Below are 27,019 nucleotides of genomic sequence, written 5' to 3' on the forward strand. Positions count from 1 at the left end.
GCACAAAGGATAAAAGAAAAGTAAGCAAGAGGAGAAACCTAGATTTTTTATGTGAAAAATCTTGGAAAAAAATGCGGAGCCTCAACCAATTGGGATAATTCACGATGTAATTTTAAGCACACAGACTCGCTCTCTTCTTAAATTAGAGAAGATCAAGTTGCATTGTTGATGTAGAACAATAGTTCCACAAGAATAGTTATAATATGTTGTAATGGTCATAGTTGATTGTTATGAAAGTAATAACACTTCATGAATGTTGTAGACAATGATTGTAGCACCAACTGATTGTAGAGGCCATAGTCAAAGGTCATGATAGCAGTTGGTCATGTGAGTCATAGATTGTGGCTTCAAAAGCATTGGTTGGAAACATAGATCAAAGTTCATCATTGTCAAAATAATTGAAGAAAGTGGAGGAATATTTTAATTATATTAAGGGTATGTTTGGGGCAGCTGTAGCTTACTGAATAATCTGCTGATAAGTTAGGTACGACGATTATTACAAATTTTTATTTTTTTGAAAAAGTCAGACCTCAGCCAGAAAGCTCGTACCCACCTAGATAGGTGCGGCGTGAAAACATTGTTTTCAACATTTTGAAAACACATAAGCTGCCAAAACGCAGTTTACCCAAACAGACCAGACGCGTTTTAAAACGATATTACACCAAATAAGCTGCCCCAAACAGACCCTAAGTCATACCTATGACAGAGCATATATAGTGAATTGTAGTAAATAACAAAAGAATAATATTTCATGCATAACGAAATATGAACATTAAAGTGCATTAAAAAGGAAAAACTCAGCGCGTACCTGTCGACTCTAACAAAGTTTTTAAAAAATTGCAATTAGGTAGCACAAGTGTATATAACAAGATTAAGCAAAATAGTTGCAATTTAAAAATAAAAAAAAAGATTTTAAACATGTATGTTTTCATAAAAAGTTTAGTGATGAGCATATGAAAAATCAGAAAGGGGTATAAGAATTTAGGCTGGGATGGCCTCAGCTTTAGACTTTTCATTCATTATAATTCCAAGGCAACTGAGACATCGAAGTCTATATACCAATATTGAATAGCAGCTACCAGCAAAACACTCTAGTGTTAAAAATGGCGAAGTCTGCTTTATACATGACATCTCACCATTGGACTCCGAATGTATTTAGAGTCTTGGTGTAATATTTTTTCATGACGGCTAGGGTTCTCCATCGAACGGGTAAGGGTATGCTGTGAGGAGTTATGTGAGATTTTTAAAGAAGATTTTATTATTATTACTTTTAAATTAATTTCTTTCTTTTCTTCTTCATTTTTTAAATTTTAAGTTAAATCTTTTGATTTATGTGATTTTTGTTCGTGCACGAAACCATAACAATATGAGTATCTTTCGTAGGTAAAATTAACGTTCTGGACGCACCCGTGTAGTCCGTTTCATCACCTGGGATCATCTGGACAGTTTTGTTGATGATCTAGTCAATTTGTGTTTGGCCCACGCACAGCGTGGCAAATACAATTCGTCGACTCGATCAGAGTCCTCTACCAAGCTAAACGTCGACCCGACCTCACTAAGCGATGACCAATGTCAAGCGGAATGGTCTCGGCAGCAAGTTGGTCAACCTATGTCGAAGGGTCTCGAATTCGTATTATGCATGTTTTCATTTCATTTTTTTAAAATTTGAATTTTATTTTAGATGGTGAATTATGTGTGGATTATGGTGTTTGTGTGTATATTGTGTAAATTATGATGTATGTGAATGTGATGTGTCGAAGAACAAAAGCTTCTAAGTTCAAATGGTCTCCCTAGGACACTCTCAATCCTTATAGAAACTCACTTTAACTTTCAACATATTGGTTCCAATCGGCTCAACTATATATTGAGGATTTGGAATCACAAATATGAGACTTAAGGGAAGCCAATGGCAATTTGACTTTCTAAATAGGGTGGGTCTCATCACTAGTCCTCTAGAAGAGTCAGTAGGGAAGTTCTATGGCTAGATCTCAGGTTATAAAGAAAGGTACAAACCTCTCCAAAAAAATAGAGGTCAACAACGGGTTGTAGTTAGTCACATATGTCATGGTAATGAGCTGCAATAACGCTTGTATGTCACAAAAATTTTAGTTCATATCTGCAATAGCGTCAATTAGACATAAAATATGAAGTTAGGAGCTGTAAGGGTTGTAATTACTTAGGCTATATTTGGTCACATAGGCCATGAGGATGAGAAGTAATAAAGTTGGAGGTGCAATACATCCGTAGGCCATGAAGGTTGGATTTGGGAATCTCCCTATCTCATAAATGCCGAAGTTGGGGGCTGCAATAACAATCATAGACCACAGAGGACGAGGTTATGAGCAGTAAGAGTTGTGAGATTCATAGGCTATAATTGACATATAAGACATAATTATGAGCAACAATATTATATGTGGGTCACAAAGGACAAAGATAAGAGAGTTGCAATAATATTTATAGGTCATAGAGGTTGAAGTTGAGAGTTACAATAACATCATAGATCAGAAAGGCTGAAGTTGGGAGTTGCAGGAGCTATGAGTCACATAGTTGATCGCTGACATGTAGCTCACGATGTCTAGCTGTGATAACATCAATTGGTCGCAAAGGGTCGTAGTGGGCCAAAAACTTCAGGAGTCCGCAAGAAATTATTATATCCTATATATAACGGTTGTAAGCCTTTTTCATCGAGAATTATCACTAAATCTTTAATACAATTATTCGTTACCCTGTTTTAGTGGTTAGTTGCCACTGTCACGATCCAACTCCGTGTCATCCATCATAACAAGGTGGGTCACCTCGTGTCGAGGTTATAACAGATAAATTATTACCCATTATCTATTTTGAAGGAGTTTTATATGCTTATTTTTCTTTAATTTTCATAAATACAAAGCCATTAGCATCATCAAATATTGTAAAATAAAAAATACCTAAAATTCATTGAGATCGATACACAATAATTTTGATTTAATATATCTATCATCAAAATACACAAATCATCATGACTGAAAAAAAATATTGATCTAAGATACTCATATCCCCAATAATAACAATAACTCAAAAGTCTTAACTCAACGTGAGTTTTCCCCTTCCATGAAATAACACATGTGAGTCAAGCAAGGGTGAGTAATCACAGTTCACTGTATATATAGACACACACACACACACACACACACACGTATTCAATACAAAGAAATCTAACATGCTAAAACATCGTGTGTGGTATCTATCACAATGTCAATACTAAAATTATAACTACAGTAATTATATGTTGAGTAACAGTACAAACAACATGATATCACGAATGTATTAAAATAGCAAGCACATTTTTTTATTTGAACTATTTTAAATTTTCTTTTTGCCCCTTACATGTCTAGTTTCACTTATATCTCTGATTATTCATATATCTCATATGTCTCTTATAACTTCACCTCCATTCATACTTTCACTTGTTTACATCTGTTCACAAATGTCCACATCTGACCACTTTCACTTATACTCAATGCAGTTTCAACTTCTTAAACCAGCCAGATACTTCAATTAGATCATATTCTCCTTATGAACTTCATGCTGTAGAATTTTTAGAGCCTCCCTTCTGTGAAGACCATAACAAAACATTCCCAAAAACACTGCCAAACCCTAAGCAAACCATCCTCTCTCGCTTCCCGCAACATGTGTGATTTTAGAGAACATTTAATATTTATACTTATAGATTTTGTGAGTGACATATCTTATAAATATGGTAGGAATCTAGACCACTTCATATAATGAATTAGAATGATTCTCTTGATCGAGCGACATTTTATGAATATTTTATTGCCTTAATGATGTCAGACTTTAGTGATTTTGGACTTGTTGAATTTGTCTTAACAAGATGCTTGATCATATTAGAAATCCATTTAATATTCCAATTAGTCACTAAAAAACTTTCAAAAGTGGTTCAATAGTTTGATTCAGACTTGATTTAACTCGGGGGACCAATTTTGATGACATTGTGTTTGTCTCGTTTAGCCTGTCGATTTGAATAAAGTTTGTTGAAATCAAAGTTCTAGATGATTTTAATTTGAATTTGAAGATTTTTTGTTAAAAAATTGTCTTGATATTTGTATTAATCTTGTTGAGATTCATCTGAAATGACAAAATTCATTAATGATTTATTTAAAAAAAATGATTTACAGACAAAATTTAATTTTTAGCTTTATGTACGACATAAAAATGAAAACCAACAAACCCCATATAGCTAATTCTACCCAAGCCGGTCTGAAACTTTACTCGGCCGGTCGAATCCTCAGATTAGATCAAATTCTCCTTAGTCCTCATGAACTTATGCTGCGGATTTCCAGATCCTCTTTTTTTCCGGCAGGGCTGCGACAAAGCGTTACAAAAATACCACTAAACCTAGGTCTACCATCCTCTCCCGCTTCCTCGCTACATGTGCGATTTTAGAGACAAGTAGTGCAAAATTGAGCTTTGGGCTTCATCTCACGCGAGGCGGGGAAGAGATAGATGGCGTCTCTGTTCAAGGTCAGCCCGCTCAATTCCATTTTTTTTTTTATCTAATGATATTTGGTTCATAATTGAGGTAAGGGATAGAATGCTGATAATATTGCTTTTGAACATATTTTGTCTGAACTAGTTTGTGATGCGTCTCAGGGGATGTTTGGTAGCAGGATTTGAGCGGTTTTTAACCGAAATCCTGCCAAACAGCAAAAATAACATCTTTTACAGGTTCTTAAATCCCTTTTTTCGTTTTACGTTAAATCAGTGATTTAGTAAATCCCTTTGGAACATGGATTTATGAGATTTCGAGACGCTGTAGCGCGTGAATGCGGCTAGGAAGAAGGGGTAAAAGGCCACGGTTACCTTCCTCAATGGTTTCCTGTAGGAACGGAGTCAAAGGAGAAGAAAGATGGGAGTTTCCGTGTTCTTTGTATGCTGCTATCCCGTCGTTGCCTTCCCAGCCAGATCAAATCGCGACTCTCTGGGGTTAGGTTAGGAAGGCAATATTTTTGGCAAGGTTTGTGAAAACTGGACCGGACATCGAACGGGGCAGATGCAAAGGTTGATGGTTCAATGTTTCAGCAGGGTTTGAACCAAAGGTGGTTTAGGGCAAGAGGATATGTAAATATTTAATAATGAATTAATAAAAAAAATACATATTAAAGTTTAATTAACTTAATAAAAATCTAATAATTATTGTTTAGTTCAATAAGAACTAATCAAATTATAATTAATGCATGTTTATTTATTGTTTATTATAATTAATCTAATAATTTTTTTTATTAATTATTAATTATTTAAATAAATACTTAATTATTGATTATCATAATTATAAATAAAAGATTTTTAAGTAAATTTAATTAGAATTAATAATTATATCATTAATGTGCAATACTAACTCATACTTCAACTATAAAATTTAAATTATGAAATAAGTTGTCAAACAGTGACAGGAGATTTAACAATATCATACCAAACAGTCTCTAGAATTTAAACACCTCAAAACTGATTTATACGATTTACAAAATCCTATTTAAGTTAAATCCTACTTGCAGCAAACAACCTCTTAGTTTAGCTGTAAAGGCAACCGACTTCCTCTCAATTTGTAATTCTGTTGATTTTTTCTCAATTTTTTGCAGTTAGAAGCTCCAAAGTGTATCTCTTTCATTGTGTAGCTAAGCTACATTTGCATTTCATGTTTCTGCTTATTCGGCCCAGTTTTTTTCTTAAAATATGGAACTAATACTGACACCATAATGTTTTGAACTGGTGCATTTAAAGGACCCGAACAAGCTTTCTGCTTATAGAGATAGAAGGTTCCAAGGCACACAAGAAGAGTATGAGCATGCTTTGCAAACCTCGACAACGGTTTATATTGGCAATTTGTCGTTCTACACAACTGAAGAGCAGGTTTATGAGCTATTCTCCCGTGCTGGGGAGATCAAAAAGATAATTATGGGTCTAGATAAGAACAGCAAGACTCCTTGTGGATTTTGCTTCTTAGTGTAAGCTTTTCCACCCACACTCAGATAGTTCCATCTGTGTGAATTTTTTAATCACCTCAACAAGCTTTATTCTATAAACTTGAAAGTTTGTCATGGCTAACTTTTGATTTAGTTCAATATATTTTTTTTTGAATGTCATGTGATTTAGTAGGGCTAAGGTTGGATAGCTTTTTTATAAATCTAAAAAGAACTAAGAAATATGCTTTGCATGTTTGGGATAAATTGTGCATCTTCGTGTTAGAAGTAATTGTTTGAAATATTTTGGACAACCAAAATTTTTTTAAATAAAACAAGCTCAAAAAATTTGCCTAGCATGCTAACAAATAAAGTATTTATAGAATAATTTAATCACCAGAAAATATAGATTCATTAAAGTAGTAAAATTAAGAATAATAAATAATGCTTGGATTGAAGAATAGTTGTTCTTCTCTGATGGAACTTCTAGTGTTCTATTTATTTTTTTCTCAAAGCAAGAGTACATGCATTACCGATTATCTCCTTTGAACCACATTTTACTTATATATATAAGACCATTTTCTGCCCAATACAACAACAAAGCAATCAAATTTTGGAAACAAGGACATACAGAAAAAAATAGTTTTAACTACCCCAAACAGTAAATAGGAATAAAGGGAATATGCAGAAGAATAGAGGCGTGAGGTCTCAGTTGGGTGGGCACAAGTTATGGCTGCTGCATTAAACCCCCCTTTCTTTAGAGGAACTCGATTTGAACTTCATTTCGATAACTTCAAAGGCATTTGTAGGATTGTATTTAAAGGCGTATATAATGTTGAAGTTTTTTGCAATTTTTAAAGGTTCAGGTAGATCTACAACATACTCATTATTGCCTATTTTATTTTTGTACCAAGAACAAACACATTTTTAAATTGAATTTTTTTTTTTTTTTCGGGTTGCCGGTAATCCTAACTTGAAACCCTTATAACCTCACATATGCTGTCTAGGATAGGTAATGGAATTTATAGACCCATGTTTGAAGATTACCCTTTGGGAGATTGGTGAAAACTGCATTTTCGTACAAATTTGATGATCTTCTCTTCATTCGTGGCAAGTAGAATCGTTCTTTGACAATGACTATGGGTTTGTCGCAATCAGCTTGCGTGGATAAACCTTCCACATATAAATCTTGAATGATAGGCGCATACAGGGATGTCTGTGTGATGCAAAGTTGGTTCCCCTTAAACAGAAAACCTTGCTGGACGTTGAAGCCTCTGAAATTAGCATGCCATCTCAAGTTCTTTTGATATCATGCAAATAAAAATCTTCCTAATACAGGTTTATTTAGAATGTTAAATCAAATAATCTATCTATTAAGGGAATAAGAACTGCATCCCTAGGGCTTATGGCTGTAATGTCTCGATTCAAGTGATAGGTTCAATGTTCGAAGCTTCGGATCTCATGAATGTTAGATGGGTTTGGCCAATCCTATATGCAGATAATTCACTCTTTTTTTTGACTCGAATGCTGAGGTTGTTTATGATTTACACTCAGAATATGACTTGTGAATTTAGGAATGAACATTTTTTTAGATTAAGCACAAGTTGGTTTCACCCTATGACTTTTAGTACTGATCGGCACTGTTCCAAGTGGGTGAGATGCACTTTCTTGGATTTGCTTTATAGTAGGATATTTTCAAAACACACAGTGGTTAATCGTCCAATGGAATTCAGGCCCTACTTAATATTTTCAAACCTGTTGCTGTCGATGTGGAGAATATTATCTTTGATCCATATCTTTAATTGCATATTGTTATTTTTTATTATACTTTAGACTTGCGTTCAATATAAATTCTACTTTTGCCTTTCATAGAATAAGAAAAGTACATAGTATTCTTCTCTTATGGTCTTTTAACAAAAATAATACAAAACAGTGAATGAATATTGTAGAGTTCAGGGCTTGTTTTTAGGGAAAAGTATATTCATACCGAACAATTCCTTTGTATTACATGTCTAACACCTAAATTTTGATATTTACATTTATAACACTTTAGTATCATAAAATTATGTATGAAATGGTGTACTTCACTTTTAAAATTTAGCTGGAGTTGTATTTTTGATGTGATATTAAAGATTAGAGTGTTATGTATGTAAATTTTGAAGTTTAGGTGTTAGATATGTAAATACATAAGAATTTTGCAGTCTATATGTAAATGATCCTTTTTTTGTGCTCATGTACTGCACAAATATGAAACTAGTTTTTTCATTTTTAATTTTCTCAATGTGAAGCCAGAACAAACAGTAATGTGATTATTTTGTCCTTAGGTATTATTCTAGGGAAGATGCTGAAGATTCAGTTAAATATATCAGTGGAACCATTTTAGATGATCGATCTATTCGAGTAGACTTTGATTGGGGATTTGAAGAAGGTAGACAATGGGGCCGCGGTCGCAGTGGTGGACAAGTGATATTCTATTTTTCATCTCTTTTGTTCTTTTTGGCTGATTGTTTTCTTATTGCAGAATTTGTGCTCATGATGAGTTTTTTTTTTAGGTGCGTGATGAGTACCGTACGGATTATGATCCAGATATCCTTTAACCGGAACATGTTTTTATGTAAAATAGATTGGAGATCTGTTTAATTTCTATTTCCTTACTTTTTCATTTGTTTTGAGATGCTATTATGTTTCAATGGTGTTCAATTATTTGTTTAAATTCCTCATAATAGTTTTTGATATATCGGTATGAAGTGCTGAACTTAGTTTCCTAATTTGACTTTTTACTCGTCCCAATCGTTGTTCACTCATTTTACGTGTGCCAGCTGAAGATGTTATTAATTTGGCTTATTCAGATTAGAGAATGATGCCTTTTTATGTTTTTTCCCATGATTTTTTCTCTTCCTTAACTCTTAATACGTAGGGGTGGTTATGGAAAATTGGTCCAGAGAGAGTTGGAGGCACAAAGAGAATTAGTTGATTATGGCGGAGGATCATTGGACTCTTTTCAGCCAAACATGCCTTCTCACTGTAAGTTTTGTGGCTTGTAATAATGATTACTGTGTTTGTGTGTCACTTTGCTGAAACTTCCCGCAGATAAAACAATTATTGTTAGTGGTCTACGCGGGTTATAAAAAGTTGGTGCAATTTGAATATTTGTATTTCATGTCTTATATGGGAAAAGTGAATTTGCTAAAAATGTTGAATTAAATGGTGTTTTGGTGGGAGAATTGTAAGGGATAAGAGCTGCGTGCTTTTTTTTTTTTTTTTTTTTGTTTAAGGCATGTTATTCAGTTTTTGGTGAATCTGACTGACTTAAGGGGTTTCCATTTGAAGTTTATGGGTCATTTTGTGATTGATTGCCTTTTCCACCTTGCTGAGATGGATGTTATGTTGGCTGAGATGGGTGCTGAGTCTGGTTAACCACATCGCCAAGGTGGATGTCTTATTGTTGAGTTTCGTTATTTTTCTCTATTGGATAGGCAACTGAATTCAAGACTGATAATTTCATGGATAAATACAAATTTTATTTTCATGAGTTAGTTTCAAAATTTATGTTTTGATTTGATTTTTACCCGCTTTAACAGTGCACTAATATTTAGAAGATTCTTTTGAAGTGCAAATTATGATGCTCCCATCTGAGTTAATTTCGTCGAACCACGTCGTTTTTTATTTATTGTTATATCATATATATTTTTTTATCTTTACCTCTACTTTTTGATTAATTTCTGAACAATTGTTATTCTATTCAACTGTGAGGTTCCATGGGAATAATAAGAGCAACGCCTTTTATGAATGGAAATGTAAAGATTTATAAGTTTGATAGAAAATATTTTGGCTGCAAAGATGAAGTCGACATTTATGAACTGAGAAGATCAGGTTCTCTTCGATGGATAGCATTGAAGAGTCAATCTCCCACCCACCTAGAATGTTGTTGTCAATATACTTACTACATGAGAAGACTCTGATTGGATCATTGAAAGCTCCTTCAAATGCGAATAAAAAGTCATTTGTTATAAATGACATATTTATAATGAGAAAAAAAACATAATCACAGGAGGATGGAAGATTCCTTTGCAACAAACATGTAAAAATAATTTGATCACAATTTTATTGAGTTTGGTTGATATGAAGTTTTGCGATGAAGTGCATGTCTAGAAATTATCATCTTTCTTGGAGAGCTAGAATGGAACAACTCTATGGATTGATGGATTTGGAGATCAGTATGTTCAAACTTAATTATAGGTAGGGACATCTAGGGAAAAGAATCAAATGAAGACTCTCCTTCTTGAAGATAGACAACCTTCTACAAAATTGGATTGAGATCGATATTAGTTTTGAAAAAAAATCCAACACAATAATTAAAGGAAAAATCAATCCAAAAGCTGCAATGGCGCATACTGGCAATGTGAATGTAAGGAGATTGTTCACTAAAGAAAAGGTGTTAAAATTGAACTATGAAGAAGTTGGTGCATGCAACCACAAAAGATGATTCAAGATGTATTAATCCTTGAGGTTATAGTCGGGTTGATCTTAGATCTTGCAGTCAAGAAAGCTTTTTCATTTTGCTTCATTTAAAGAGCTCCTGTGCTATTATTTTGCAAGCAATAATGAGGAAATCTATTTTGTGTTGATTAGCCTTGTATTGTAAGAAATTTTGATCTCAAGTTAAGACGTCTAATATGATAATGTTGAAGCTGGGAGGCATTTTGATCTTGAAAGGGAAATCGATCTAGATCGTGTTTAGGTAAGAAGGATTTTTTGTCTTATTCAGCAGAAGAGACCCTTGTTTATAAAATGGGAATGAAGACAATGGTCTGATGGGCACCCAACTAAATATTGCCAACTTAATATAATTAGGAAACAATTTTATTTAAAAGCTAACACCTCTCAAGATGAAGCATATATATTAATTTGGTTATGCTTGTTACATACTTTATAAAACTGTAATAGACCATTTTGGTAAATATATCTACTGATTGTATGTTCTGGAAATTTGTGCAGTAATAACTTTTTTGGTATCACTGTATCTTTACTATAGTAAGAGTTAACTTCAAGGTGTTTGCGGCAATGCAGATAACAGCAATGCTGCTTGACTATCAAAGTTTAAGATCATGGTTCTACATTTGAAAAATCAAATTCTTCTTGAAGGAACTTTACTCACACTATTTCACATATAGAGCATGCCATAGTTTTATATCATGCCTTAGCATCTGATCTTCCTAGCACTATTTTCTTCTTTCTCTTCCAAATGCTAAATTTCATCCAACAAATAGACAATACCCATAATTAAGTTTTCTTTCTTTCATGATTCAACATTAGCCAATTTTAGTATATTTTCCACATTGAAATTCCTAGTATTGGTTAATATTATTCTTTTTCTTAGGGTACCCTTTGCTATATCTCAGGATACACATAGCAGCTTTTCAATATTGACGTTCGGGAGTTTATGTGTTGACTGATAATTCCTACAGTAAAGGATATATTGGGCGTAATGATAATAAGATTAATTTACCAATAAATTTGATATAATGAAAAATATTTTTAGAAGTTTCTAATTTATTAACTACATTTTGAGTTTTAATGAGAATGTTAACAAATTTACAACCTAAAATACTAGGCTCTATTAGAAGATTGGTAACATTTTTTCTTTGAGATAGGGCATACTCAATTTAAAATAGTATTTGGAATGTCTTAGATCTTTGGTTAGAAAGCATTTTTGTAGATATAGTTTTCCCTCGATAATTTTTTATTAATTACTCTCGATAAGTAGAGTGCCATCTACAAAGACTACCGAGATAACAGAGCTCCAGTGTGCCTTACAAAGTTGGAGTGATCTTTTAGGCTCTGCGAGGGTTGTGTCTTTGGCAAGAAATTTTCAATATTTATTGAACTAAGTTGGTGGTTAGGTCCATTGATGGTGTTTTTAAGCTTACAGATTTTGGTTTCACCTTGAGCAGCCTACCCTTGTGGCTGCTCAAAGGTGAAAAGGCTTTAGTTACTGTGACATAGAGAAATGAGTCACTTAGATCCATTACAACAATATCCAACCTTGATAGATGATTACAAATCAAAGAATTTGAATTGAGTTTAGCTTGATAGCTTAGGAAAACGTTTAGTAGTTTATTCTGTGAATTTAAGTAAAAGCTTTGGTGATAAAGAGTGTCTTGTATCTATCAATGAAACCGTCCATGGGGTTGCTCAATTGCTTTATTGCCATGATTGCCCATACATGTTGATTTAGTGAGCCATTGTTTTTAATATCTATGTCATGTTGCCACTAAAGATCTTATAGTGTCCTTTATTAAGAGTTGGGAATAGAAATTGTTGACAAAGTATAAAAAAAGTGATAAAAGCTGAGAAAAGATGATCAAAATACATAGAGGGCTAAATAGGATGGTTAATACACTACATTTGCCATTCCAAATGACAGTGAATAAAATACAAAGAAATAAATCCTTTGAATGTGAATGCTTATCTGATTAGGTGAAATGTGAATGTAGGTGTTGTAGTAGAAGGATGAGTTCAACATATGTGAGAGGTAGAAATACATGTATATTGATGAATTTCTGGGAACAAGGACAAATGGAGAGATTAGTTTTGTGGAAGATGATTGGGAGTTGTAGATAGAGACTAGGTAACAATGATAATTAATAGCTTTTTCGAGAATTAGAATGTCCCAAAAAGATGCTTTGAATTACCTAAATAGAGAGTTTTTTTCCCGGGACGAAAAAAAAAAAAAAACATTATAGAGTTTTTTTCCCGGGACGATCTAATTGTAAAAAAAAAAAAAAAACATTATAAAGAAAACAAACCCAAAAACTCTAATTGTAGAGGAAAAGGGTGTTGACAACTTGCAATAGAAATTGGCCATCCTAGGATTGATGAGAAAAGCTTGGTGTTTGTAGAAAATAAAATAATAAAAAAACTCTTAGAAATCTACCTATTTCTTTCTACAAGAAGGAAGATATGTATATCTTCTATAGATATTATAAAATAGGAATAACACCAAAAAATGAGGAAAACATACATTGGGGCCGAAGATCCTATAGGAAAGCGCATAGATTACAATTGAAGGGTTATAGAGAAACATATGTAACAGTACATTGCCTCAATTGTGTGTCTCAAATTCTTTGCTATTTGAGGATCATAAATAAATAAATCTAACGGTACAATGGCTTGATCCTTGTGCCTTAAGTTTTTTGTTATGATTGGAGTAGAAAATCAACACTCTCTCAAAATGGATCTTAGAGGCCTACCATACCAAATTTGCTTATTATACATTTGGTTGCTGAGTCTTTTGATGAATATGTATGTTTGTTGATTTTCTTTGATATTGTCTAGTATATACATCAACTCTTTTATCAAAGTCTAATTTTTGTTTTAGTTAAGTTGAAGTTTCACACGGCTTGCACTCCATTATCTTGGTTCTTTTTAGTAGGTTCATAACATATTTTTGTTGGGTGAGAAACATAAAAGACCCATTGATTTTTGGTAGTGTGCTGTTTCATAACCATGGAATCAATTTCTTTTCAAAGTAACAACTTTGGATTTTTGGGCTCTAGAGTTGGATCCACGAGGTGTCGAGTATCTCCCTTTCTCTTTAGAATTGTCTTCACAATTGGAAATTATTTTTTGTAATTTTTTTCTGTTCAAGCGATTTGATTCTTGAAATACTTGAAGTTATTCGTTATCTGATTTTCGTCATTAATCACGATCAATTCCTTTGAATGGAAGTCAATGAACCTAGACATTGAATAAAAGGAGAATTCGACAAGCGGGATAAGTTAAAATTGGAAACTCTAACCTTAGAAACTAAGAACAAAAGTTGGAAATGAAAACCCTAATATTAGAGAATAAGAACAAAGGTTGAAAGTGCTTACAGAATAATAACAAAGGTTGGAAGTGGAAATTTTGACCTTAGAAAATAAGAGCGAAAGCTGAAAGGAACACTCTAACCTTATTCTGATACTAAGTAGAAAATAAAACTATAAAAAAACTCTCAAGTCTTCTCTTTTCTTTATTGAGAGGGGAGATTTATATTCATCTCCACTAGATACTACAATATAGGAATAAAATAAAAAAAGGAGGGAAAAATAAACTGGGGTCGGCGATCCTATGTTTACAATCGAGATCATAGAGAAACAGATCTAACGGTACAGAGCCTCGATCCATGTGCATTTAGCTCTTTGCTATTTGAGGATTGCAAGTTAACAAATTTAACTGTATAATGCGGTGATTCGTGTTCCTGAAGTTCTTTGCCATGATTGAAGCAAAAATTCAATAGTGTTAAATTGGTTTTTTTCGATTGGAAGGAGATGTTTATGTTAAACAATTAATCTGTTGAGCAATATTATGACAGGAAGCAGGTGAATGATTTCATTGTCATCATCATATGAGTAAAATGGAGGTTAAATATATTCTAGAGCACATCACTATGAAAATCCAAACAGCAAACCAGATTATTCTGATAATCTGCAGATTATCAGAATAATCTGGTTTGCTGTTTGGGGCAGCTATTCATACTAATTTATTGGTGGTTAAATGATATTCCTGCCCATGTCTGATAAAACTATTTGGGACAGCTTATTAAGAATAACTTATTGATAGAAAATAAACATATAGTGCAGAAATATACGATAATGACAAGGATGTTCTAAAAGATACCATACAGTTCTCACACCCTAACGAGTACCAGAAGAACTAAAAAAGTACAAATACAAGTACAACAACAAAGAGAAATATTAAAATATTTAACTTCAGACTCTGGCTACGTCGGTCCTCAACTGCACTGTCAGCCTGAGAAAACATCGAATTCACATAACTGCTGGCATGACTACTGACAGTGTAATATGTGGGACTATCAGCCCACCGGAAGAAACCACAACGAGCTGAAACACCTCTGACACAACCATAAAACTGCCTCCCAAAGCTATGCTCCTTACGTGACGTTAGCAACAGAGACGGTAGTCCACAATAACACAAAATCCCTCTGTCTGTACCTAATATCCTGGAAGTCATATTTGTATAACTGCGAAAATAACAAAAGAATCAATGTCAGTTTATGGTATTTGAAAATAACCAAAATTAAATGCATATGAATATAAACCTATAATCTTATTAAAGGAAAACTTGGTAGATCAACAACCACAAATAACATCTGTGATAGTCTCCCTTAAAGCAATCATATCAACCAAACCTTCACCTTCTTGATCTCCAAATTCATTAGAGTCTACATCATCCTCAAGTAATGAATTCCCACCCACAATTCTAGGAGTTTGCTCGAAGACATTCAGTTCGTCATTGTTAGCCATAATAAAGTTTGTATATGATCGTGAGGAATGTCTTCGGATGAAGTTATGTAGTGTCATTGTTGCAACCACAATATGCACCTGTTTTTGGAAAGAATACGACGACATATCACGTAGGATGACACATTTCTTCTTCCAAACCCCAAATGTCCTTTCAATTACCCCGCGTAAAGATGAGTGACGTTTATTAAACATTTTCTTTCTGCCACGGACGGTGCCACTTGCTTTCTCAAAATCAGGAAGATGATATCTTGTGTCAGGATAGGGCTTCAGGTATCCCCTTTGCATAGGATACCCAACATCAACCAGATAATATTTTCCTAGTACGAAACACACTGTTAATTAAAAAGCTTACTTGCTCAGATAAACAAATTGCAAAGCAAAACTAACCTGATGGGGGCTAAGGGAAACACTGCGATCTATTCTTAGTGACAAATGAGAAAATCCGACTGTCATGTGCACTCCCTTCCCAGCCCGCAACTACAAAAGTAAAACACATGTTGAAGTCGCATACAACCATGACATTCTGAGTTGTTGAACTACTCCGACCGATGTAAACCTTCTCGTAGTTGGGTAGTCGGGCATCAACGTGTGTACCGTCAATTGCACCAATACAATTCTGTTTAATTGTTTGTTAGAGAGTAATAATATTATGAATCCTATGACAAGTAATAAAACAAAACCACTCATAGTTTTCTTAAAATATGACATGTATCGAGGATCGCTGACAATTTGTTCTGGAGTAGTAGCAAATGATGGATCCTCCGGTTTAATTATTTTAGCTGCTAAGCTAACAAGAGTCTGTATGCCTTTAAAAAATTAACGACTTATTGTTTCAGAAGAATGCTGAAATCTTTCTATAGTTTATGACAGAATGTCCAGTGTTCTAGTCAACACCACCCTACACGTCGTTCTGGAAGAACCCTGGAGGCCGTGATTTAGGCATAACTCGTGCAAAAGATGTCATTCTCCTACGACGCACATATTGTGGATCCATCCTAAATGATATTAAGATGTAAACATAATTAGTGCATAATAAGATATTGTTACAACACTACCAAATATTAATTGTTCAAATTCATAATATATAATACGCAACTTATAAATAAAACATCAACCACTAACAAGTACATATTTAGAAGGTACAAACATATTAAAAAAAGATAACATGATTAGAAATTCCAAACATTTAAAAAAAAATCGACATAAGTAAAAGTTCATATTACTGCAACAAATACATATACAATACAAAAAAAATATAATTCCTCGACCAAAACCCGCAAATATTCGAGACGCAATTTAGGCTTTAGCGCCATGAATATTTTCATTCGAGTTGAATCCTCAGTTTTTTCACACACTGTGTGTGAAATCGTTTGTCGCTCACAACTTCAGGAATAGTGCCCAAAAGCCTGAGACAGTCTAATATGTTAGAATCATATATTGGTGGAGCTGCAAAAACTTCAATTAAACAATCGAAGGAGGTGTTCACATAATGTTCATTCTCTTTATTTTTCTTAGCAATCCTTGGCCTCTTTAAAATTGTACTGGACTCCCCCATATCCCTCTGGTTAATGCTATGCACTTCTTCATCGGGTGTCAATGACTCAGGTGTGATCTCATCTGGTATCCTTGTAAAGTCGCTTTCAGTAGGGTTGAATGAAAACTTTTCCGTTGCGACAACCCATTTAAACATTATGTTCAGTTTCTCTTCAAATTCCGGCTCTATTTCACACTGTTTGTACTTTTTCGCTGCTGGTACCGCCTGTGATATAGCATTTAGAGGGGATATTTAGAAAATTATAATTAGAAAAAAACAAATTGCGAGCTAACAATTCATAGATTATATAGAAATTTACCTCTAATTTTTCAACCCACCATTCAGCTGGAGCATCAATTATCCTTTTAATCAGATCTCAACCCAGACCGGTGGATCCACGTTTCCATATTTTTCATTCCTTCTTCAGCTGATCCCATTTGTTTTTAAATTTAAGCCGGTCGTAATCCCTTCTAGTCAATTCTTTGAATTTCTTAGCAATGTTTTGTCACCCTTCCTTATTAAAATACGTTGTTGGTCTGTTCCCCAGTTCTATTTCTTTAATACATAGATCGCAAAAAAATATTTGTAACGTCCCATATTGCGGACGGGCTCCCTTCAACCACTTTAGACATGATTCAACAGCAATGTCGTGTAACTATTCTGAATAAAAACATATTAAGAATAGCTTATTTCTAAAAATAAATATCAACATCCAAATAAATCAACATCCATACATGTCGTGAAATCAACAAAATGCAAAAGAAAATGAACCAACATCCACAGAATTAACCATCAGCGGTGTCGAGATTTGCTAAAAGAAAAAAGAAATAAAAAATAACACACATGATATATGTGGTTTGGTCAAAGACTTACATCCACAGTAAGACATCGAACATGTTTTATTATCCAGTTATGTAAGAGTACATAGTTATGATTCTCAATGGAAAACACTGCTACAACTATAAAGTACATGTGTAATATGCAACTTCTAATACATGTCTTGGAATCCAATTCTACCGAAGCTACCATAATGTGTACCCAAAGCACAAAATGTGAAGGTTGTTAGATACGTAAAAAACTTTTCAATGAAAAATAACAATGCATTACTACATATGCATTTCAATAGTTTAAGTTCGATGCAAACCCAACAAACTGCCAACCTCTTTGCAAAGAATTCCAAAATGTGTATTCCAACAACACATTTGTACCTCATATGCATTTCCAAATTCAAGATAGGGAGTGCCTCAGAATATGCAAAGCCAACACATACACATTTTCAGCCTCAGCCAAAATTTCAATACACATTTTTTGCCGCAGGATATGCATAAAGACGTTCCTAAATGCAACTTCTCATACATGTCGCAGGAATGTCGCTATAATAGCCAAAATTTCAAAATCCTATAGGTCAGCTAAAAATCACTGTCAAATATGCATTTCCATACTATTTTGATGAAACTAAAAATCACTGCATAGGGAAGATATGAAATACTCCAAGATCGGCAGAGCCAAAACAAAACAATAAAGAACCACTACAATGCCCCAAATTCCATAGGAGCCGAACAGAGAGGAGGCATCTTACGACATAGAGAGAGGGATAGAGAAGGATTAGGGCCCAAATTCCATCAATAAGAACCATCACAAAGATAATCCGATACTTGCATCAAAATTTCAAATCCAGTAAAAAGAAAGTTCAAAGAATGCTCGAAAAGCTTTGCAACAAATCAGGGGTTGGATACCCAAAACTGTGTATCGAAACTTCAGAGAATACAAAACCACCCATCCAAAATTCCTTAAAAAACTTCCAAAACCACCAATGGTCCATTCAAACAAGATGCAAAGCCGCACAAATCAGGGATCGAACAACATCTATCAAAAACACAGAAGGATCGTAAACGATGATGCATACCAGACGGGAAAGTAGGGTTTCGTTAAGAGGGCGACGAGAGGGAGAGCAAAGAGTGGATTTCTTGCCAAATTTCTCAACGGCAGCGAGGAAGAAGGCGAGGGCGAGGGAGACTGAAGATGGGCACGGGGCGCCTTTTTCACCCTAAACTCACGAACTCAACGTAGGATGCGAAGGGAGGAGAGCTTATCGCGCTCCGCCTTATGTCGCTAACACCGCATATAAGTGGTGGGAATACGCTCGTGCTAACGCGTTAACCAAACAGTCATGCGGCGTTTTCAAAACGCCGCCGCTCCCAATAAGCTGTGCCAAACAGACCCTTAATCATAGTTGATACATTTTTTTGATATAAGATGTGAAAGACATGCCAATATTCAAAGCTATATTTTAATAAATGCATCCATTTCTCTCTAGGGTGATCAACAAGAGTAACAAATTACTTAAACTCTAAATGAGTAAGAACAACACTAGACATATAATTAGAGTGAATTAGCTCAAATGAAGCATTATGTGTACTTGGAAATATAGGAAAAGAAATTCGATAATGCTTACTAATCTCACAAGCATTCCCTTTATTCTTCGATACAAAGTAGAAACTAACTACAAAAATATTAAGTGTAGGTGTTATAGAATGACTCAGATGATAATGCCAGTAATATGAAGTCTTGATGGAGATTATAGAAAGGACTTCGTTGGTTAAATAGTGTACTCAACTCTTTTACTAATTATTCTCTTATCGAGAGTTTAAAACCATAGTAAGAAGGATAAAGTATTTGTGACTTTTAGTTAGAGAGTGAAAGAAAAGTAAATTAACTAAAGATTTGAGAATATATGACATATCCTACTGGGATAAAACCTTAGAGAGTGTGAGGGGAGCCTTACTCAGTGTCGACCGTTTTAATTTTGAAAAATATGAAAATAATTTTGATATGAATATGATTTTTGAAAGTAAAATTTTGATTTTAAAAATAGATGAGACCAAACAGGTCTCACATTTTGGATAGTTTGGATGACTAAGCACGATACCACAAGTAATACACTTATCACGAAGAATAAACATATCACTTGTAGTAGACTCAATCATCTAAACTAAAGAATCTGTGACATTCGTTTGGTCTTCGAAATATTTTATATGAGGCCAACAAGTTCCCTACTTAATATAAGAATTATATAGAGTTTATTTTATCTGGGTTCCAAGTTCCCTATAGAGGCAAACCCCTATAGTTAATTACATCTTAAATGACCGGGGTCACTTAAGAAAACTCTCGATTAAGATCAGTGGTTTTGCCTTCAAGACTTCAAAGTTTAGGTTTCCACAATTGGACATGGGAAAATCAAAAGGGAATGACTCAAAATAAGAACAGTTATTTTAAGGAATCCAAAGGAGTGAAGAGTAATGGATATCACAGATCTGGGGAGAACCCCTGTAACCTCCCAACTATCCTATTGTTTGGTTTTATGTCTTTGAAATGATGTTATTTAATATTTAATCTTGCAATTTATTTAGAATTTAGGACTTATGTTCGCACGATAACTGATCGTGCAAATAGCCTAAAAAGATAGGAGAATTTGCACCATACTGTACGACAACCTCAGAATCCTCGACGACGTCAGAACCTAAAGCGAGTTAGGGCTTAGATTGCACAGTCTGGTTGTGCAAAGGCCTAAAAGATAATGTGAGGGTTTATGTTGCGCTAGACAAACCACCTCGAATCCCTATGGATTTGTTGTTTAATTCTAAGAAATATAAACTAAGGAAAATGAAAATGCTTAGTGATATGAATGTGTTTTGATGTTGATAATTCATCTTGAAGTTGCACTTCTGAATGTCTTCGTTGTGCTGCCCACGCTATTTGCTCCAAACTCTTTGGCGTAGTACCTCCAGGTTTAATGTTAATTCCTATATGACAACTAGGTTTTCCTATACTAAGGTATAATGTATACTAAAACAAATAAAGCATGCAATATGTAAAAAAAGGGTACAACATGCTAGGAGAACAATATAACATGCTAAAAAAAAACGGTATAACATCCTAGGAAAAAAAATGCTGTAATGTAAATCACACCTGTAAATTTGGGAAGTCTGCTCCTCTTTTAAGCTAGCTATTATTCACTGTATAAACAAAACTGTATAAACAAAAGAAACGAAACAAAAGAAACGTTGCTTGGAAAATTTGAGAAAATCGACAAATAAATCCATGACGAAAGACTCGGGAAAATTGGCGAGTAATAATTCAAATAAAACTATCAAAACCTTAGGAAAATCTCGAAGAAAAGAAAACGAGTGCTTTGTCCAAAAATTCCAAGGAAAACATATGAAAAAGTGCGAAAAGAGGGGACCGCAAGCACTCTGATCGGGGCTAGGCTCAAGTATATATATATTTGTACTCGAGGGTCGTCGAAGGCTACTCGGTCACCCGGATGTATAAAGCCCGCAACTCCACTAGAAGGATATCCTACTGAACCTAACTTTGGAGGGTACTCCTTAGCACATGATCTGTAATCAACAAGTGGACAACCCAATTGTAATAAATTTAAAATTTAAGTTTTAGCATGCACATATATTTCAAGCATACAAAAGAAAAGCTGTATTAATTTTTTTTTATAGTGAAAATATTTTTATAAATATTGTATCTGTTCTTATCAGTTTTAAGAAAAGAATAGTTGTCCACGAGTCAATTGCACCATCGGGTCTAGAACCACTAACAACCTAAGAAGGTACGGGTCCCCCTCTAGTCTTATGTCGGTGAATGATACTTTCATTCTACAGTTCATCAGACCCCAAAATTGAGTTCTGGTGTTGTAGGATGAGATATCATTCTGCTCTACCACCGGTGTGCCTTTGTCATCATCTCCCTACGCCCCAAAACAAAACCGATCTACTTGTGACCTTGCTTGATGGTTTCACATATAGCAAAAGGCTATAATAGCAAAAGGCTATATAAAAGGCTATATATGAGCACTTATGTATCAAACATAAGCACAGAAAACCGAACCAAGAAGCAAGGAAAAAAAAATAAAAATAGGGATGAGAGAGGATAAATTAATTCACCCAAAAGATCGAAAGGGTAAAAGGGTGAAGCAATCCTAAAAAATGTGACCAAAGATCTAGAAAAGAGAGCTCATGATCCTTCAATCCAGAGGATACCATCTTCTCAAGTTTTATAAATGGATCAACCCAAGAAGGGTATCCTTTCCAAATGACAATTTTATGAATTTCCAAACCCTTCATGAATTCAATTTATATCAAATTAATGATTTCTTGGAATAAAACTATAAAGCCTTTTATATGACACAAAATAAGAAAGACTAATTAATAGAGAGGGCAACCTTCTAGCCTTCCAAAAAATCATGCCAATATCAAAATCATTTAAATCCAACATTCATTAAAAAATTTTTTATTTCTCATAAACAGGAAATTATCTATATAGAACGATATAAATATCCATAACCAGATGCCACAGAGAGGGATGACTATCAACCTAACTTATTCCACGAAGAGATCAACAGGTGAGGCTCTCGGGTAAAGCAGAAAAGAGAGTAGAGGGCCACGGGTAGGGCCAGAAAACGCACAACCAAGCTCCAACTAGCTCACGGGTAGGAGCCAGAACAAGCCAAACCAAACCCCATATAAGAAGCTCACGACCACAAATGGCAAGGAGGAACCCAACACAACACAAACCCACGGGTAGAGGCAAAGAAGAAGGCCCCAAAGGCAGCATAGACCTATGGGTAAGGGCCAAGAAGAAAATCCCAAAGGCAACATAAAGAAACCACCATAAGTACTACCATTGTATTGTATTTGACATACATAAGAGAGTGAATTGACAAGCTATCTTAAACCACTATGGCCGAACATGCTCCAACTTGGTTCATTATTTATGCTCAAACTAAACATTCCCGCATAAAGATAGGTATTGAAATTCATGACTTTTAGGATGACAAACTTGATTGCTAATAACATATCTAAAGGGGAGTTAAGGATCTAAAGGGGAGCATTAAAGAGAAGGCCCCAACCAAGCCATGCTCAACAAAAGTGTCAAACAAAATCCAAGGAACAGTCCTAAGCAGTAAGAGATTTCAGCCAACATATAATACCAAAAGAAGCTCGAACTGAGCCCACCAAAGGGGTAAACCAAGCCCAATGAAAGGTCCAAACATAGAAGGAATTTTAACCAACATAACTCACCAAAAGGAGCACAAACTGAGCCTAGCAAAAGGCCAATTCAAACCCAGCAGAAAGGGAAAACCGAGCCCCATGCATCCGAGCCCCATGCAGCCGAGCCCCATGCATAATACAAACCAACTCCAGGCAAGAGTGAAAACAAGCCCAAGGAATAATTCTAACAATAAGGGATTTCAACTAAAATACAACCTCAAAAGGAGCCCAGCCAAGTCCATCATAAGGGACAAACCTAGCCAGCACGGGGTAAGTTGAACCAAAATCGAGTCCCACCAAATGGGAGAACAAAAAAAAAATCATTTATAATTTGGTCCAAATGGGGCTCAAATCGAGCTCAATCATAAGGGCAAAACCGAGTCAGCACAGGGCAAGACCGAGCAACATAGAGGCTAAACCGAGCCCAACACAGGGGCAATACCGAGCTAGCACAGGGGCAAATCGAACCCAACAAATGGGCAAAACCGAGCAGCATAGAGGCTAAACCGAGCCAGCACAGGGGCAAACCGAATCTAGCAAAAGTGAGCAAAAACAAAGAAACATATCCAACATTTACCCATTCCAAAAGATCCAAAACCAAGACTACCAAATGAACCAAAAATGGAGATTAGTTTCAAGCATAGTTTCACCTCAAAAGAACCAAAATCGAACCAACAAATGGGTCAAAACAGGGCCAAAAATTCCATTTGTAATTTGGTTCAAAAGAAACCCAAACCGAACCCAACTCATGGGTTAAAGCAAAGACACTAGCTATCATGAATTTAGCTTAAAAGAGTCCAAACCAATCCCAATATATGAACAAACCGAGCTCAATACATGGGGGCAAAATAAAAAGAATGTTTCCAGCTATAATTCAATTAAAAAAAAAAAAGCCAAATCGAGCTCATCCATATGAGAAAACAGAGCAAAAATTTCCAGCATTTATTCAGCCTGACATAACCAAAACCGAGCATATCAAATGGGGGAAAACAAAGAAGTATTTTCATTCTTGATTTCATCTCAAAAGAACCAAACCGAGACCACCAAATGAGTCAATCAGAGAGTATTTTTCCATCATTTGTATCAAATGGTGATAGACAATCAATAAACATGAATAAATCCTTTTAAAGCCAACATTTTCCAACATTTATTCTAAGCATGAATGGCAATAATAAAAGCTTTGATAATTTCTCCTAACATGCATTTCTAAAGGAGCAAACTTCATTTTCAAGCTACCAATATAATGTTTTCAATTATTTCAAGCAAAAAGAATAGAGGCAACCCATACATGCTTCCCTTTTGCTGAATCAAATAATGTATTAATGTTTAAGCTTCAGAATAAACTAAACCATGCTTCCATTAATTTTTGTAAGAGGATAGAGATGCCTCAAAATGCCATCCTAAATAAAATAGAATAGGAAGAAGGGGAAGAATACATCTTTTCAGCAGATTTAAAATAAAATTGAAAGATAATTCCAGGCAAACCACTCCAAGAGAAAATATTTCTCCTAAAGATTTCAAGAAACGACAACCACAAATGCTTTACGCCACAAGCACCCGAAAAAAATAGCTTAGAGAGGATTTTCGGCCAAGTAAACAGCTCTCCACGAACACTCCACACCCCAAGCGCACGAAAATCAGATTTTGAGAAGATTTTAGAAGAGTTTTCTTCCCTAAAAGCCTCCCACAGCAAAACACAATCTCTCCTTTCTCTCCAAAAATTTTTAACAACCTAAAATAGAGTTTTATGAAACTCTTTTATAGATAGAGAAGAGAGGGAGAAACAACCATCAACCACCGCCTCATTGCCGAATAGAACAACAGAGATTGAAACGTCACAATAAAGAAGAAATAAAAGCCTAGAGAAGGAGAAGGGTCGGCCAGGTGGAACTTCGTAGTTGGACGGTCACTTGGTCGAGCGGAGCTCGAAGAGACGAGCATCGAGCGCAATCGGCGGTAGAGAAATGCCGCGTGGATTAGCTAGGGCACGCGAGAGAAAAGCTGCAGGATCGAGCCCTGAGATGGCTCGAACGAGGGTTTAAGTGTGCGGGTGTAAGCCTGAATAGGGTTTAGGTTTTAATTAGGTTTTAATTAAGGAGTAAAAGTATTTAATATTTTGGAAAATAAAAATTGAATTTGTGTTTTATTTGTGCGTCGAAACATGACAATATGAGTGTCATTTCATACTAAAATTGGTGTCCCGGACGTGTTGGTGCAATCAAATTTGTCATCGGAGGTCGTTTGGAGAAGTTTGCATTTTCACCTATCCTTAGGCTCAATTGAAATCCTATCTCGTGTAACTTAGTGAATTTTGTACATTTGGAGTGTGTGTGTGACGATAAAATCGCGAGGAGGTTTTACTAGGGCTAGAGGTCCTATTGGGAACTTCTCCCTGGGTCTCCACACAATAGCCCTTAACCGCTCGTCCATAAAATGATGGTTTTGAGACCATAAATACTAGACATCACAGAAAAATATGAAGTGCTTTTGGAATTTCCAAGGGGACAGGTTTCAATGCTGGTTTGCTGGTTTTCTAAGATAGTCAATAGGAAACTTCTAAAACTAGATCCTAGGCTCTAGGAAGAAGAAAAAAAAACCTCACAAAAAATGAGATCACCACTCAGACACATGAGAAAGAGTATCTTCAATAATAATAATAGGTAGTTAAGAAGATAGGCCAAGGAAGGATCATAACCGTCAATTATCTCTCATATGTGAAGAAGTATCCAAATTTAAACTTTAGAATGTACTAGAAGCAATGAATGCAGAATTAGAGAAGAAAATGATATAGGAGGATTACACAAATGTCAAAGAGTGTAGAACTAACCGATTATAATCTTTATGAGGCTTGATAGGCTTGGAAGAGGTGGTTGGATTGGAAGCGCTACTAATAATGATAGAGAGTACATAGGCATGTTGGGTTATGGTGGGAGACTTAAATTTGATCCAGCAATATATTAAATATGGATTGCTATGCTTTGGTGAGAGCAAGTTGAAAAAGCTTTTTCGTCTAGATATGCCCATTGTAAGTCCAACCACCATGATTATCCACCAAGATCATTAGATGCTCTCCAATGAGGGCTAATCAATCAAAATTCTAGGAGGAGGGAGTTAGAAGCTTGTAAACTAGAAAAACACATGAGAGAAGCATTGTAATATTGGCGATCACTGTATTTGGCACTGGTCAGGATTGTAAATAAATTTATGGATGAAGTTCAAAGAAAAATTTAGTGACAAGAAACTTCTCATTTTTATTTTTGCCAAGCCAATGGATTACTAGTAAAGGATATGTATTATAGTAGCTCAACACGCGTACCTCTTTGAGATATTATAGCATCCTTGGATGGGTATAAATCATTATGTTGTTAGAAAATTGATAAAACGGATTAAAGTAAAGAATATATGTCATAGAAATATTATTATTTGGGAATTGAATGGAGAAAAGAAAATCATATGTTATTTTACCTTCTCTTGAAACATGTGATTTAGCATTCCTATGAAAATAATATAAGCAAATGCTTGACTTATGAAAAAATTGATAGTACAAGTGTGAGCATCTAGTGATACCTTTAAATGGGTCGCATCAAGATGAATGTGATTTTTTTTTTAATGAATTGACAAGTGAAATATCTTCAACTACAAAAATTATTTGGTATAATTGCTTTTTTTAAAAAATTTTAATCAAGGCTTAAAATTGCATAATTAGTTAGTGAGGCGAGATATTATCTTCAAAGCATTTTGAGGCTAAAATCTCATGTTCAAAAAATTTCGTAAAAGAGTAAGTATTGTATAAACTTCAAATTGTTAAGTTAAGAAATTTTATATTAATAGTTTAATGAATTTTCTTATTTCTAAGTAAAAATTAATAAATTATGCAAATGAAGAAGTAACTCGTTAATATCCTTATATTAAATCATAAAATAAAATGAGTTATACAAACATTAAACTATTAAAGTAAGCTAAGATATTAAAATAAAATACTGCAGCATCATGACATAACTATCTAAGTTTAAAGTAGGTCTTTCTCTCTCACACATATTGCCATCACGTAAGTAAGAATATGAAAAGTAATCAACATTCAAGTTTTTAAATTAAAATCACATGTATAAAAACAAGATCTTACACCTATTCATGAATTATTTAACATACCCCCCCCCC

General features: G+C 34.6%; 1 protein-coding gene across 2 annotated transcripts in view; it reads left to right on the plus strand.

The window, feature by feature from the left end:
* Positions 1-4,295: 4,295 nt before the first annotated feature.
* LOC110031611 (nuclear cap-binding protein subunit 2) overlaps positions 4,296-27,019 on the plus strand; it is a 29,424-nt gene continuing 6,700 nt past the window's right edge. The window contains exons 1-5 of one of the 2 annotated variants that reach the window (XM_020734897.1): positions 4,296-4,521; positions 5,779-6,002; positions 8,282-8,420; positions 8,510-8,543; positions 8,871-8,981. In XM_020734897.1, the coding sequence (XP_020590556.1) occupies positions 4,504-4,521; positions 5,779-6,002; positions 8,282-8,420; positions 8,510-8,543; positions 8,871-8,981 (526 nt within the window). In that variant the 5' untranslated portion in view covers positions 4,296-4,503. The remainder of the gene's footprint in view (positions 4,522-5,778; positions 6,003-8,281; positions 8,421-8,509; positions 8,544-8,870; positions 8,982-27,019) is intronic. The other variant, XM_020734898.1, reaches the window with a different exon arrangement.

The sequence above is a fragment of the Phalaenopsis equestris genome, unplaced genomic scaffold, assembly GCF_001263595.1.
Source record: "Phalaenopsis equestris unplaced genomic scaffold, ASM126359v1 Scaffold000840, whole genome shotgun sequence".
In the NCBI taxonomy this organism is placed as follows: Eukaryota; Viridiplantae; Streptophyta; class Magnoliopsida; order Asparagales; family Orchidaceae; genus Phalaenopsis; species Phalaenopsis equestris.